Source organism: Betta splendens, chromosome 6 (assembly GCF_900634795.4).
Source record: "Betta splendens chromosome 6, fBetSpl5.4, whole genome shotgun sequence".
Lineage (NCBI taxonomy): Eukaryota > Metazoa > Chordata > Actinopteri > Anabantiformes > Osphronemidae > Betta > Betta splendens.
The window spans coordinates 7,595,640-7,608,972 of record NC_040886.2 but is presented as its reverse complement, the minus strand read 5'-3'; the positions used below and the strand labels follow the sequence as shown (position 1 = coordinate 7,608,972).

Below are 13,333 nucleotides of genomic sequence, written 5' to 3'. Positions count from 1 at the left end.
CACCAGTTGGCTCCCTGTAATTGGTCCCAACACATTTCCCATGACCCTGAGTGGGTCCGAGTTAAATCTCTGCCTGTGCGGAGACAACAGATGGCAATATGGAGATTATTGACATCCGTGATCTGGATTCTCTTCTATTTTTATTAAAATCGCACATGACAAATGTCTTGCGCGGGACAAGTAATGAAGTCTTCCATCTCTTTTCAAGGGCACGCTGTTGACAGATCCGTCTGTTTGTACAGTGAAAGTCTCTGTGTCACCCAGCTAATTCTCCATCTTTTGTTTTATTATCGCTCGACTGTAGTCTCTCAGGCAGATAAAAGAATTCATTTAGCAGCCAATCCATTCTCAGATTCGGATCAAGTCTCACAGGCACACCCTGTCAAGAGTAAATATGTCTGTCTGCCTTATCTCCAACATATAACCAGCTTAACTTTGGGGGGATGTAATAGAAATGGAGAGGATCTTGACTTCAGAGCAGCACCTTCCCATCACCACCGTATCCGCATAAGTCGGAGGATTTCTCAAATGAGAAATCACACAAGTCTGCATTAGGCTTCCGTTCTAGAGGAGCAGCAGATGTACTGTGCATAGTATTTGTCCTCATGGTGCCAAATTACTGCCAAAGTACAATGATGATGATCACCACCGCGTTATTGGTCTTCAAATGTCATCGCAAAGCAAGGCCATTACAGTTAATTATATGTTATTGGAGGTGGCATTTGAGGAGCGCCGCCGAATAACACACTGCACATTTGAGGAAACGCCGAGGTGCCGCGGCTCCGGCATCGCAATGAGTCGGAGAATGCCAGGATTACTGTCCGTAAAGGACAACGGGCGTCCGTCACAGGGTCCGCAGGTTCCCTCCGGCCGCCTCCTCTCGGCTCGCCTCTCTTAGAGGAGATCTGCTGTGCTGCGCGGGACCCTCATCCTCCCCCGCTACAAGCCGCGATCAGAGGAATCGCTAATTCGCTTCCCCTGTTTGATCTCCTAATCACAAGGCATTTATTAACAAGTCTGGGAGACGCACATGTACAGTTCAGCGGCTGCTCGGCTTTAAGCGGCAGAACAGATATGTTAGTCCTCCAAATAGGTGGTTTTTAAGTCATGAGCGGCGCCGCCGTCCCTGCGGCAGCGCGCCGCCACCGCTTTTGCTGCGGGGGCACATTTTCCGGCAGCGTGGCTCAAGAGGCGCCGCTCCTTCGTCCTAATGGAGACTTTTTCGCCCCGGGTTCGGCTCTCGCGTACTGTAGGTGCCTCGTCTCTGCCCCAGCAGCCCGGCGATGTTAAGCCCGCTGATTAAATGCCACGTTCTGTATAGGCCCTGGTGTAATAAAGGCAAGCAGCTGACTGCGGCAGATGGCCGGGCCACGCACCAGATTACAGCCATCCGTCTTTAACGCCGTGACCTCATTGTGCCGCCGTCAGCCCAGCAGAGCGCCAGCGGAGGGCTTTATTGGCTCCCAATGAAGAGGCAAAACGTGGGGAAATGGAAGCCGATGCCAGGCCACGACTGAGCTGTTCTAGCTCGCTAACAGCCCAGCGAACCGTCCGACAGACACTCGTATTTAAATTAGCAGAATTATTCTCGGCTTTGACCAGCGTTGGTCCTCTCCGTCCCTCTTGTCCAGCGTCCGAGGGAATTAAGTCTCCTGTTTAATGCCGCGCTTTCGTGAACCTCTGGCTCCGACGCCATTTCTCTCTGCGTCGTTTATTACACGATCGGGGGGGTTAACGGACGCACTTGTCCAAAGCGAGAGGAGCAGTAGCACGTCAGCAGCTTCGCTTCTTCTGCTCATATGACTGAGTAATGATTCTGTTTTGAGGGAATTAAGGATGCGGGTACTTGAACGCCACATGGCAAATTGTACGTAAAGGCAAAGCCAGTTCTGCGCCTTGACTCTTGGCTAATGATGAAGCATAGGTGCGACTGTCTGGCGTCTCCTTGTACAGAGTTTCAACTGTGACAACTGCATTTTCCCTCATTTCCACCCACTCGTCAAGATAACGTCGAACGCCTCGCGCAGCGTTTCCATGTCAGACGCCAAACAGCAGGCGGAGGAAGGACAGGTGCTGTCAGACCCGCTGAGCAGCTGCACAGAGACGCACCTGTCCAAAGCTTCCGTCTCTAACCAGTCGGAAAATTCCATAAATTGTGACTTGATTGGTTTGTTTTCACAGCTTCAGTGCAGAGTGAGTCAGAGCGTAGCAGGAAGTAGACGAGTCTGAGGCCTCGCTAGCTTTAGCCGCTAGTAGGTCACTGTAAATATTTACTCCCTCTCTTCCTCTTTTACTGCGGCAGCTGTTCCTGTTTGGAGATCAGGGTGATAAATAGTAGTTAAGTACAAATGATTTACACTCGTACAATACTCTAATTAGTTTTCTATATTCTCCTCCTGTAAATAAGCAATAAGCATTTGTGTTGTATGAACGCGTCGCAGCATCCTCCCAAACAGCCCCTCCTGAGACGCCAGTTGTTAACCAGCTGTGTCAGGTAAAACTAATGAGGAGGGAACGAGAGCTGGTGTAGTCTCAAATGACTCTAAATGTGTTCTCCCATTGAGGAATTTGTCTCCCGCGTGGCACAGATGTGACCTCCGCTGCCTGAGCGGAAAGGTCGGCTTTGTTTTGCATATTGAAAGTTGAAAGTTTTTTTGTTTTCCCCAAAGTCTGCTAGTGACTAAGCAGCATGGCTTCATATCTGCACAAGGTCCCGGAGCACCTGGTCCCGAAGGGGCTCACATTTCACCTGCCCGATCCAGCCAGCGAGTGAGGAGTCCTGGTGGTGGGATTATTAATGTGTCTGTGCTGGGATCAGATAAACCCAGAGAAGAACGCTCGGATATAAAAATAGCCGTCTGGTAATTTCAGCGCCGGCCGCATCATCCGAAGTGACAGGTGTTTATCAAAGGATCAGCCACCCACTCTGTGTTCTCTGTGATGGGAAACACACATGTTCATTTGGGTGGTAGGCCCACTCCTGTCTGTGCCCTGTCAACACTGTTTATCTTGTGTTTTCTCTCACACGTCCTCCTTGACGGAGGATCCTTAAGATTCCTGTGACGAACGCTCTGCCTCATGCTAAAGAGCGTGGACGCCATTTTCTCTCCGTAATGAGAAGAATTAGCTGGCGCTCACTCGGTCAATCTGATTGCCAGCCTGATTGATTTCATTGGCAGCTTTTGGAGAAAATGCACTGTGACGCCCCGGTGACATGAGCTTTAGTCGCTTGTTGGGAAAACTAGGCTGACGCAACAAAGACGTGTTCACCTCTGCTGCTTTTGCAGGATCGAATGTGTTGCGTGATCCGACCTCTGCAGTCATTTGTCTGCCTCTCCAGTGTTTAGTGGCAAATCAGGATCATTAGCTTCCATTTCAGGCTGTTGCAAAGACTTCCACACACAGAAAATAAAGGACAAGCGCAGACTTATTGGAGATCCAGAGGAGGGCTCTTATTGTGGCGGGGGCCGGCCCCGCGCTTTCCAGCGCTGTGCCTCAGATAGATGCAGAGGAGATAGAGGGGAGAAACAAAGTTCGAGGCAGAGATTGATGAGGCTGCTGCCCTTCTCATTTTCCCTGCGCGAGGACAGATATGGCAGGTCCTGCAGCCCAAGGTGCAGCGCGCCGCTCCGCTCCTCCGTATCAGCAGCGTCACAGCCGCAGGACGGGGGGGAAAAAATGCAATTTGAAGTGATCCTAATCTCGTTTGAAGCGTTCTAGACGGCTCTGCGAATGAGTTCTGCATGTTTAATGATTGCTTGAGCGCTACGCTGCTGAGGAAACTATAATTATGCTGTAGAAAATGTGTTTTTTTTCTTTTACTTGTGTAATTCAGCAAATAATTCTCTCATCAATTGCGGCTTAGAAAACAAAGGTGTGAGGCTTTTCTCCTCATTAGGAGACGCTTAACAACTTAGCCACCTACCAGTTCTATGTCTGAGCCTAGGCTTTAATAAGTCAAGTGACAGTAGAGCTGTGTTGATTCTATAAAGCAGACATCATCCATCTTTTAGTTTTCCTGCTCACAGGCTTCGCTGAGCAACCTCTGATCTGAGTCTAGTGTAGCCGAAATCACCTTGTTGACAAACATGATGCCACTTCACATATTGCTTGCACATTTATTTTTTTATTATCTGCCTAAATGTGCGGCCTTAGGCTGCTACGGCGCCTCTTCGGGGGGATGCGGCTTGTATTGCCGGCGATGGTTCTGGCAGCGCGTGTCATTTTTCCCCTAATAATTACCACATATCTGAAGCGCCTCTCAATCTGTCCTGGCAGTTAGCAAATCCCCGCGGGCAGAGCAAACTGCAGGAGTGCTAAAGCTCCGGTTTTGTATCTCATTAGCGCGCCCAATGAGATATTAATCTCCGTCAGGCGCCGAACAACCCCGGGCGCGTTGTTGGGGTGCAGTCAAGAGGAAAATGGCTCGCCGAAGGGCGCGCACGCGCACCGCGATGCGGCGCGTGACGAGTGTCAGATCCCGCAGCCGTCGCACGAAAACGCCCGCGTCGCTGTGGCGGGAGTGTTGCCATGACGTAGCTGTGTGCCGTCCCGCCTAATCACTGTGTTCTTGTTGATCACAAACCGCCGCCATCTTGCTTTGCAGGTGAGCGAGAACGCGAAGCAGGACCTGAAGGACGGCCTGGCGCTCTACAACTCAGAGAACAACATAGGCCTGCGCAACGCCTGGAACATCATCCAGGCAGAGGTAGGCACCCGTCACTGGGAGACGTCGGATTCTACAGCATGTATAAGAATGCAAATCTTAAAGTGGAGCTAATGACTTGTTCCTGTAACATCAAAAAATACCTCTTAAGTATATGTTAATCTGTTACTGTAATTATCGAGAACAGAGGACTAAATACAGTAATTGTTACTTTGAGATTTCCCTGCATTAGCTAATCCTTCATCCTGTGTGTGTGTGTGTGTGTGTGTGTGTGTGTGTGTGTGTGTGTGTGTGTGTGTGTGTGTGTGTGTGTGTGTGTGTGTGTGTGTGTGTGTGTGTGTGTGTGTGTGTGTCCTGCAGTGGAAGTGCTGCGGGGTCATAGCTTACACAGACTGGCACGAGGCCCTGCAGGAGAAGGTGGTCCCCGACCGCTGCTGCCAGGAGCATTACCAGAACTGTGGGCGGAACGCCACCAACATGTTCTGGAACGCGGTGAGTTCGCACGTGCGCTGCTGGAAAAATCCGCTGAACACGGAGCTGCTGTTTGAAGTTCTCGCGTGTTTTTGATTCTCGACAGCAGCAGTCGGTCCCAAAATGACTGGGATGAAAGACAAAGGGAAACAAAAGGACCACAGGCAGATGCAGTTTCATACTCAATTCATTTCCAAGTCATATTTATCTTTTATTATACACATGTACTATACATGGTTTTATACTGCCATGGTGCCATTACAGGTCTAATCTGCTCCCGCTCTGGCCTGAGGTCCAAAGTAGGGGATTAAAGGCTGTAAAATAATTATAAATTATGAAAAGCGGTGCTATTGGACACTTCATCACTTAAAGCTTGTGCGTAATCCCACCCAGAGGAGGTGGACACACACACACACACACACACACACACACACACACACACACACACACACACACACACACACAGTGAAGTCCAGTGCTCAGGCTTGATGGAATGCTTCATCCCCACCTCCCCAGCGCGGTGGCTGTGAATGAGCCCGCGGTGGGGTCACATTTAACACTTAAAGGGCTGACGACGGCAGATTACAGTCATCGCTCATGAATAATTCAAAAATAGAATTTTACAGTCCATTCGCCAGGAATTTGACTGTGACCAAACAAGCATCGAGCATCATTTTCGCGGTACGGCCTCTTCACAGGCTTCTTGTCGGTTTCAGGGCTGCTTCGAGAAAGTGGAGGAATGGCTGGATGACAACAAGCACGTGCTGGGAACCATCGGCATGGTCATCTTGGTGGTGCAGGTAGAATTGTTCTTTCTGTCTCCTTATTTATTTCCCTCTGCATTTCCATTGATTGCTTTGTGTCTGCTCCTATGGCAACGTTTAGAAAAGCTCCCGTCCGTTCAGTGGTAGCGTCTCCTCTGGAGCCTGTGCTCGGTGGGCGTCCTGGCCACATACTCGCATCTTGAATTGCTGAAGGCTTTGTCTCCTGCACCTTACCCTGTCTGAGGGAATCAAAGCTGGCTTTGAGCCAAGCAGACGCTAGTCAAGTAAAAGGAGCCGTGACAAGACAAGGGAGCAGAGATACTAAATATAGAGGAGGAGCTATAGAGTTAAAGCAGATAAAAGTCAGGGTAGGGAGGTGATACTGTATTCATCTGATGCTACACTTCCTCTTTTTGGTCCTAAACTTCAATCTTTCAGTTTCGTTTTTCCTTTTTTCCTTCCTTTATGCCTTCTGGTATAAAACTGTGTCAAGCAAACGCTTCGCTCACATTCGGCTGCTGGACGGGTTTGGCTGTCAGAGCTGGTTCCCCTCCAGACATGCAGTCAACTAAATGTAGCACGCAGATGTGAGCGAGGTACAGTAGCAGTGTTTGCAGCAGGTGTGGGCGTGACGGCGCAGACAGAGAGACATCGCAGCCGATTAGCAGTCACTCAGCGCGTCAAGTGACTACAAAGGCGGCGGGTTTACGCGTCGGGGAGCGAGTTGGAGGAATGTGCCCTGCGGTCGTCTCCCGGTCCCCAACAGGTGGATGCGTGGGTGGACGGAGCGCGGCGCGTTGAGCGGATCCTCGGAAGCGCCTCCTCCTCCGTTTAACATTCACATTCAGAGCCGCGCTCTGTCCCTGGATCAGCCTCTCTAACAATAGCCGACTCTGCGGCACCTCATATCCAAGTCCATTTGATCTCTCACATCCACATCCATTTCCGACTACACTTCACCTCCAAGTCGTAACTCTGCCCTTGTTGGGCTCTGATGCACCGCACCTAGCAAACAGCTCTACTGTCAGTCCGGCTGTGCTTTGGTGTCATTTGCTTCCTGTTCATGCTACAGTATCACCTGACATCTTCTGCACTCGACTTATCCCACATTCATTCCTTCCACTCTCTCCCTGGCGTTTCCCTGCTGTGCTCGCTGGCCCTGGCTGCGACTGAGCCTGAGCAGGACCGGTCTTTAGTCTGCTAATGCGTGAACCTATGGTTCAGTGGGAGCCTCTGTGGCTTTAGTCGAGACTCTGCACCTTTCTAATGTCCTTAGGGGAGGTCGGGACTTCAGGAGAGCTTCAGCTCACATCCATAATAAACTGTAGATCCATATGTATTCAAGGGAAGATCTTCTTGGATGCATTTATGTGACCCACGTCTCTCCATTTGTAGGGATTTTTTAGAGAGTGGCCATGTCTGGAAAGCATTCATTAAACCCTACAACACAGGCTTGGCTGACATAAATTTTAATGATCTCTCTGCCTCTGTCTTCTACACACACACTGATTCTTGTGAGTGGTGGGAAAAGCAGAGAAACAGACCTTGAGCTGTCAGATTAGCAGCCGCTAAGGCAAGGTGGAGAACACAACCGTGAGGGGCATCATGAAAAGCCCTCAAGCCTGCGATGTTACATAACGTCCAGAGACACGGAGAACGGGGCTTATGAATGTTTCAGAGCAGCATCATATGTGACAGACTTTAGCAGACTTCTTTATGTAGAACCTCATCCGCAGTGATTTTCCCAAACCTCAGCAGTATTTATATATTCTTAAGCCAGGACAGATGATGGAGCTTTGAAGGGTCCTGCAGGAGCGACTGTCACGCCGCCTCACTCAGACTGAGCGGAGCAGACAGTTGGAGCCTCTCCGTGCATGTCAGAGCTGCACAGACGAGCCACCGCGTGTACATAATTGGCTTGATTGCGAAGCGGTTTGTTTCCACAGGACCTCACTCTTTCTTACAGTAGCTGGATCTTTACCTCAGACTGGCACGTGGCGCGTTGACTGACAGCATCTTAAGGTGGTATTTTCCCTGTGAATTCGGGTTTAGCGAAGCTGAAAGAGGAGAATCAGCGGGTTTCCCAAGCTAATCGCTTATTGGAGGAACCCCCATTAAAGTGCTCATTGTCTTCTTCACTCAGGACTATGCACCGCGCGCTACTTTGCAGTTTTCCTGCCTTCTGAACTTCGGAACATAATGGCTGTAGGATCAGCCTTGTGACTGCGTTTGATGTGGATGTAGAGGGGCTAATGGAAACTTCAAAGCCATATCTGGCTACTTTGATTCTGTGGCATCTCAAATTAACTTCATCGACTTAATGCTTGTGCGCTACGTACACTTTTTTTCTGCCCCCACCGCTACGATTCCAGAGCGGGTCCATTTGAAGGCTGCGTGAGAAAATGAGAGCGCGCGAGCTAGAAAATGCTCCCGTACGCGTCAACAAACAAACCAGCCAAAGGCTTCTACATCAAACGGAGCACACAGGATCTCAGGAAATACTTGATAACGACTTAATTGTTTGAGTACCTTCAAAAATAGAAGGTGTGATGCATAAACTTGGCACTAACTTATGATCTCCTGTTTGCCTTCTCCGCAGCTCTTGGGCATGGCGTTCGCAATGACACTATTCCACCACATCCACAGAACTGGAAAGAAGTACGACGCTTAGATTTCGAAGGAAGCATCCAATGCAGAGGAGCCCCACTGCCTGATGGGTTAAGACTCTGATTTAAACACCCTCACCCCCCCCCCCCCCCCCCCCCCCTCTCCTTGTCTCACTTTTGCAACCACTGTAGAGAATCCTTCGCCACCCTTCCTCCCAGACCGTCTGTGCAGACTCCAGCTGTGCCCCCCCGCCGTTCTTGCTCTCTCCTCCCACCATTCATTTTGCCAAAGAGTATCACATCTGGAAGACAACGGACACGTACATCTGGCAAGGAAGAGAATCCTATTGGTTGCCACTTTTGTTTTTTTGTTTTTTTTCTTCTATTGCTTGGACTAACAATTTCCTGGAAGGACGCACAGACATTGAGACAATTGAGACTGTACTAATGCCCACACACCCCACTCTGAGGCAGAGAGAACACAGGAAACTGAAACCATCCACCTTGTGTGGAGTTATTTTTGTCCCTCGTGTTGAATGACATCGACCCTTGTAAATGGAAAAAATACCAACACGGCATGTTAGTTTTTCTTTTTTACTTCACTGCTTTATCTTTTATGTCAAAATATTCATTTTCCTCTTTTTGTAAGTATGTTGTCAGCGCTACTGTAGAAAGTCCGAGCCTTGTGTGTGTGTTGGGGGGCTGGATTTGACGTGATGTGACGAGCTGAGATGATGTTTAATCTAATCCACTTTTTTTTTTTTTTTTTTTTATATATTATGGAGATTTGGGGGAAAGTGGGTGTGATAGAGGAGCGTGATGTAAATGCCAGGAATTATCAGTGGATTTATCTTATGGCAGCATCCCCTGATTAATAAATTGTTATGCACAAATCTGCCTGTGAACACACACACGCACACACACATGCACGTGTGTGTTGTACTGCCACACTGCAGCAGTCTTCCTATTCCCCATGGGACAGTACAAATGGTGTAAAAGGCCTGTTTATTAGGAGCGCGTGAACCGGGGGGCTCTGAATGATGAAGTCGCCCCCTTTGAGCCTACAACCTGAATCGCGTGTGGCACTTTATGGGTGTGTTTTATTAGATGGTCCGGGGGCGAGGGGGGGTGAATAAGAGGAGCCGGAGCACGAGGGACAGGAACGCAGCGGACGTGTTTCACTGCAGCCGTCAACTGTGTAAAGCCTTTCCCCCCTAGTCTGGAGATCTCATCTCCTCTCTCCCTCTGGCTGTCAACTCTCCGCGTCTTTCTTTCCCCACCACAATTTTCCTTCCACATGTCAGCAGCAGGCGATGAGCTTTCTTGCCTCCAAACACACACACACACACACACACACACACACACACACACACACACACACACACACACACACACACACACACGCGCGCGCACAATATTTCAGCTCTCTGTTCGTGCCACTTCCCTAATTTTACCTAAGCTTCCCTTTCTCGCCACCCAGCCGCGGCGCGTAGGCAGATCAAAGTGGAGACAGATAGGTATGGCAACATGCCCTGTAGGACAGGTCTGTTTACGTCTGTTTACTACTGATTCGCTGCAGGAGGCCGAGTATCAGTCTGCTTCAAAAAATAACAAAAAACAAAATAAAAGCCCTCCGGTGCGTCTGCTTCACGCTCCCGCTCCCGCATCCCAGCGTGTTCACGGGAGGCTGTGGATTTTTATTGTTGGAGGATTATTTTAACCTGCTGAAGGTCAGATATCATCGGTTAAGATGAGCAGAGTAAATGTGTGAAGGAAGATCTGAGCGCGGTCAAATTGACGCGCGTGCTCCGAAAGCAGCAAATATAAGCTCGCTGGAAAGCCTGATCGACCTTTGACCCTCACGGGCCTCTGACTGCTTGGTTCCTGTCCGTTTTCTGTGTCTGCATCCCTTTCCGGCCACGCAGATGCAGCAGCAGGTGCAGGGAGCAGTCCGCGTTTATCACATCAGTGGGAGAAACCTGCTGATTACAAGGCCCCTCTCACCCCTAACAGGTGTTGGCAGCTGCGCTGGTTGATCAGGCACTGGGGTGAGGGCCGGGTGGACCGGGGTCACCAGACTCCGCTCAGTGCTCACGTCGGCACCACAGCAGCCTTGGATGGATGACTCGTGTCTGCAGTGTAAACATTAGATTGTTGTGGGCTGTTGTGAACTGGAAGCACCCTTTTGCTGCTTAGACATTAGGTGAGAAACGCCGGGGCGAAGACAGATTCTCCCCCTCGTTCCCTCATTAGACGTCCTCTCAGCCTGGGCGCCCCGGAGCCTCACCTGAAAGCATTCTTAGCATTTTTATCGGTTTGGTAATGACTCGATCTGAGGGGCAGCGTTTCGGGAAGCAACAGATTTCGCCTCTGCTGGCTGTGCGTCAACGCTGGCGCCCCGTATGCTGCGGCTCTTCTTGTTGCGTCCACGGGGGGAGGGAGGGGGACGTGACAGCCGCTGATGTACAGCAGAAGCGCGAGCGCTCGGCTGCCTCCACAAACTCTCCACCCATCCCTTGTTTACAGCCTCTGTGACGAGCAGGGAGGACAGGGGCGGTGGTGGTGGTGGGGGGTTCATCGCTACAACAGCGCCGTGAATCTAACCGCGCCGTTGACAGTGACAGCGGCAGAAATCAAACCCCCGGTTTCCCAGCGCGACGTCGCACGGTTCAGCCGACTCTCTGCCTCCGGTCCTCTAAACGTCCCCCTGAACCAATGAATTCACGTTTTTCGTCACTTGTCACTGTTTTACGTGTTAGTTTTCCACCAAGCGTCTTCTCCCGTCGGCGACGGAGGCTCGTTGTCGCTCGTCGTCTTCTTCCTAGGATTGGACGTCACCGCCGAACGCCTCTCTGTCTAAACAGCGCTGCAGCGATTAGAAGGTGGAGGTCCACAAACGCTCCTCCGTTCAACGACACGCGTGTCCTGTCAAACTGCCAGCGTCACAGTCACACATGAAGCACACGTGTGACTCCACCACATCAGGCCTGGATGTAAATACGCTCATGACTTGCTGTTGTACTAATCACATCGCCGCTTTAAAAGCCATTTTCTCATTGCGATGAGACACTCGTATTTTCGCCATAAGTTAGTTTCTTCTGCTCCTTTTTTTTTCGAGGGGCGCTGTGAAGTCGATGTAGACGTGTTTGTGTCATATTACATATTTTATTTCTACATTTGCATCCTGTAGTAAGACCCATCCTTCCCTCTCATCCAGTAAAGCCACAGAGACGGCGCACATGCAGTAAAGGTTTTTTTTTTCTGCTGTGAAGAAGTTTGAATCGTAGGAAGAGTATTCATTTTTGTTTGTTTCTTTGTATTCTCACCTTTACTGTGATTTCTGTTCTCCGACTCCTCTTCTGCTAAAGCTGAATATCCGAGCAGTGGAACTGGTGTGTTTGATGTTGTGCTCTGCTGGGTGGCACTCATCTCATCTGATACCTGCCAGCCCCGTCCTGTGGAGTTTATCTGCTACATGTGATCGCAGTCTGAAATATCTATACTAAGTGGTGCACTCCCTTCGCTTTATTCTCTAAATCCACTATTTTTCAAATAAAAGGAAAGGGTGTCACGAAAATCCCACGATACTGTACACTCATTGCCTTTCATGTTTAATGACTCAATGCTTTTGATGTGTTCCTTTTTCTTTCCTGCCACTGTTATATAGACAGCATTTAAATAGCGTCTGATGCTGGAGGTTTTTCTTTTTTTTTTTTTTAAGGGGATAGACAAACCTTGGCACGAGGAGTAAAGCGAAGCTGTGTCAGAGCAGATCCCGTGGTGTATTCAGCGGAAGGCGGCGGCATCGCTGCCTCCGAGCTGCCTCGACTTCAAAACAAATAGGAGAATCTGAGGGGCCGTTGTCCCGAAGACGCCGAGGCGAGCTAATGGTAGTCCGCTCGGCGAGCAGAGGGGTGCTTTTGAAGAACAAAAGGGAGATGATGAAAGTGGGAACCATCGCCAATTTGTCTCGTTTCTACATCATGGGGAGAGCAGCAGAGTATTTTTGTACAGAGGTTTATCCCTGTTTCAGGCCCATTTGTCATAGTGAGTGAATTTATTGTGCCATTCCATCTTGGCGGGTTCTCTCCCCCACCCCCCCCACCCTTTTGTTTTAACATGACTGTTCCTTCTATGCAAAAATATGACCTATTTTAGCCTTTGTACAGATTATTTTGTATGAGTAACATGTACTTCAATAAAGTAAACACAATAAGCCGTGAATGCGTTACGTCCTGTTTTACATCTGGCCTCATCCGCTGCAGGGTGGGTTTCGTCAACCTGAACTCTTATTTTGATGAGGCTCTTCGGTTCGTCCGCCCAGCGGCATCCCGGCTCGTTATCCTCCGATGGAGGCGAGTTACGGTAGTTTCTACTGCCGTCCGGGCTCAGTCTGTCGCGTATGGCTGGCTGAACTCTGGGAAGCGACTCTGTGCCTGGTCCTGCTGCTTTAAACTACTTCACCTGCAGAAATGGTGGAATAAAGACCTCCTATTGCTGCGATTAGCCCCAGTGGAGCCGCTCTTTGACTAAAACAGTTATTATGTGGAGGAGAAACCCAGATTATCAGGTTTAATGAGACAAACAACTGCCATTAACTCGGCATGGAATAAAAAAGAGCAGTTTCTAATGAAATTACTGAACTAGATGAACTATTCCTTTTAAGCTAATTGTAAATAGAAGGAAAGAAAAGTCAATAATCATGAATAATTAACTGGATAAGTCATTGTGTGTTCTGTGAAAATAATACTCAAATGTAAATGTAAATATTAGTACATTAAAAATTAAACCCTACAATTGGATATTCTCATATTACTCCTGCTGCC

General features: G+C 49.4%; 1 protein-coding gene across 5 annotated transcripts in view; it reads left to right on the top strand.

The window, feature by feature from the left end:
* Positions 1–12,731, top strand: part of tspan9a (tetraspanin 9a) — a 112,237-nt gene extending 99,506 nt beyond the window's left edge. For all 5 annotated transcript variants that reach the window (XM_029153024.3, XM_041071118.2, XM_029153023.3 and 2 more), the window contains 4 exons: positions 4,607–4,708; positions 5,027–5,158; positions 5,854–5,937; positions 8,501–12,731. In XM_029153024.3, the coding sequence (XP_029008857.1) occupies positions 4,607–4,708; positions 5,027–5,158; positions 5,854–5,937; positions 8,501–8,572 (390 nt within the window). In that variant the 3' untranslated portion in view covers positions 8,573–12,731. The remainder of the gene's footprint in view (positions 1–4,606; positions 4,709–5,026; positions 5,159–5,853; positions 5,938–8,500) is intronic.
* The last annotated feature ends 602 nt before the right edge of the window (positions 12,732–13,333 follow it).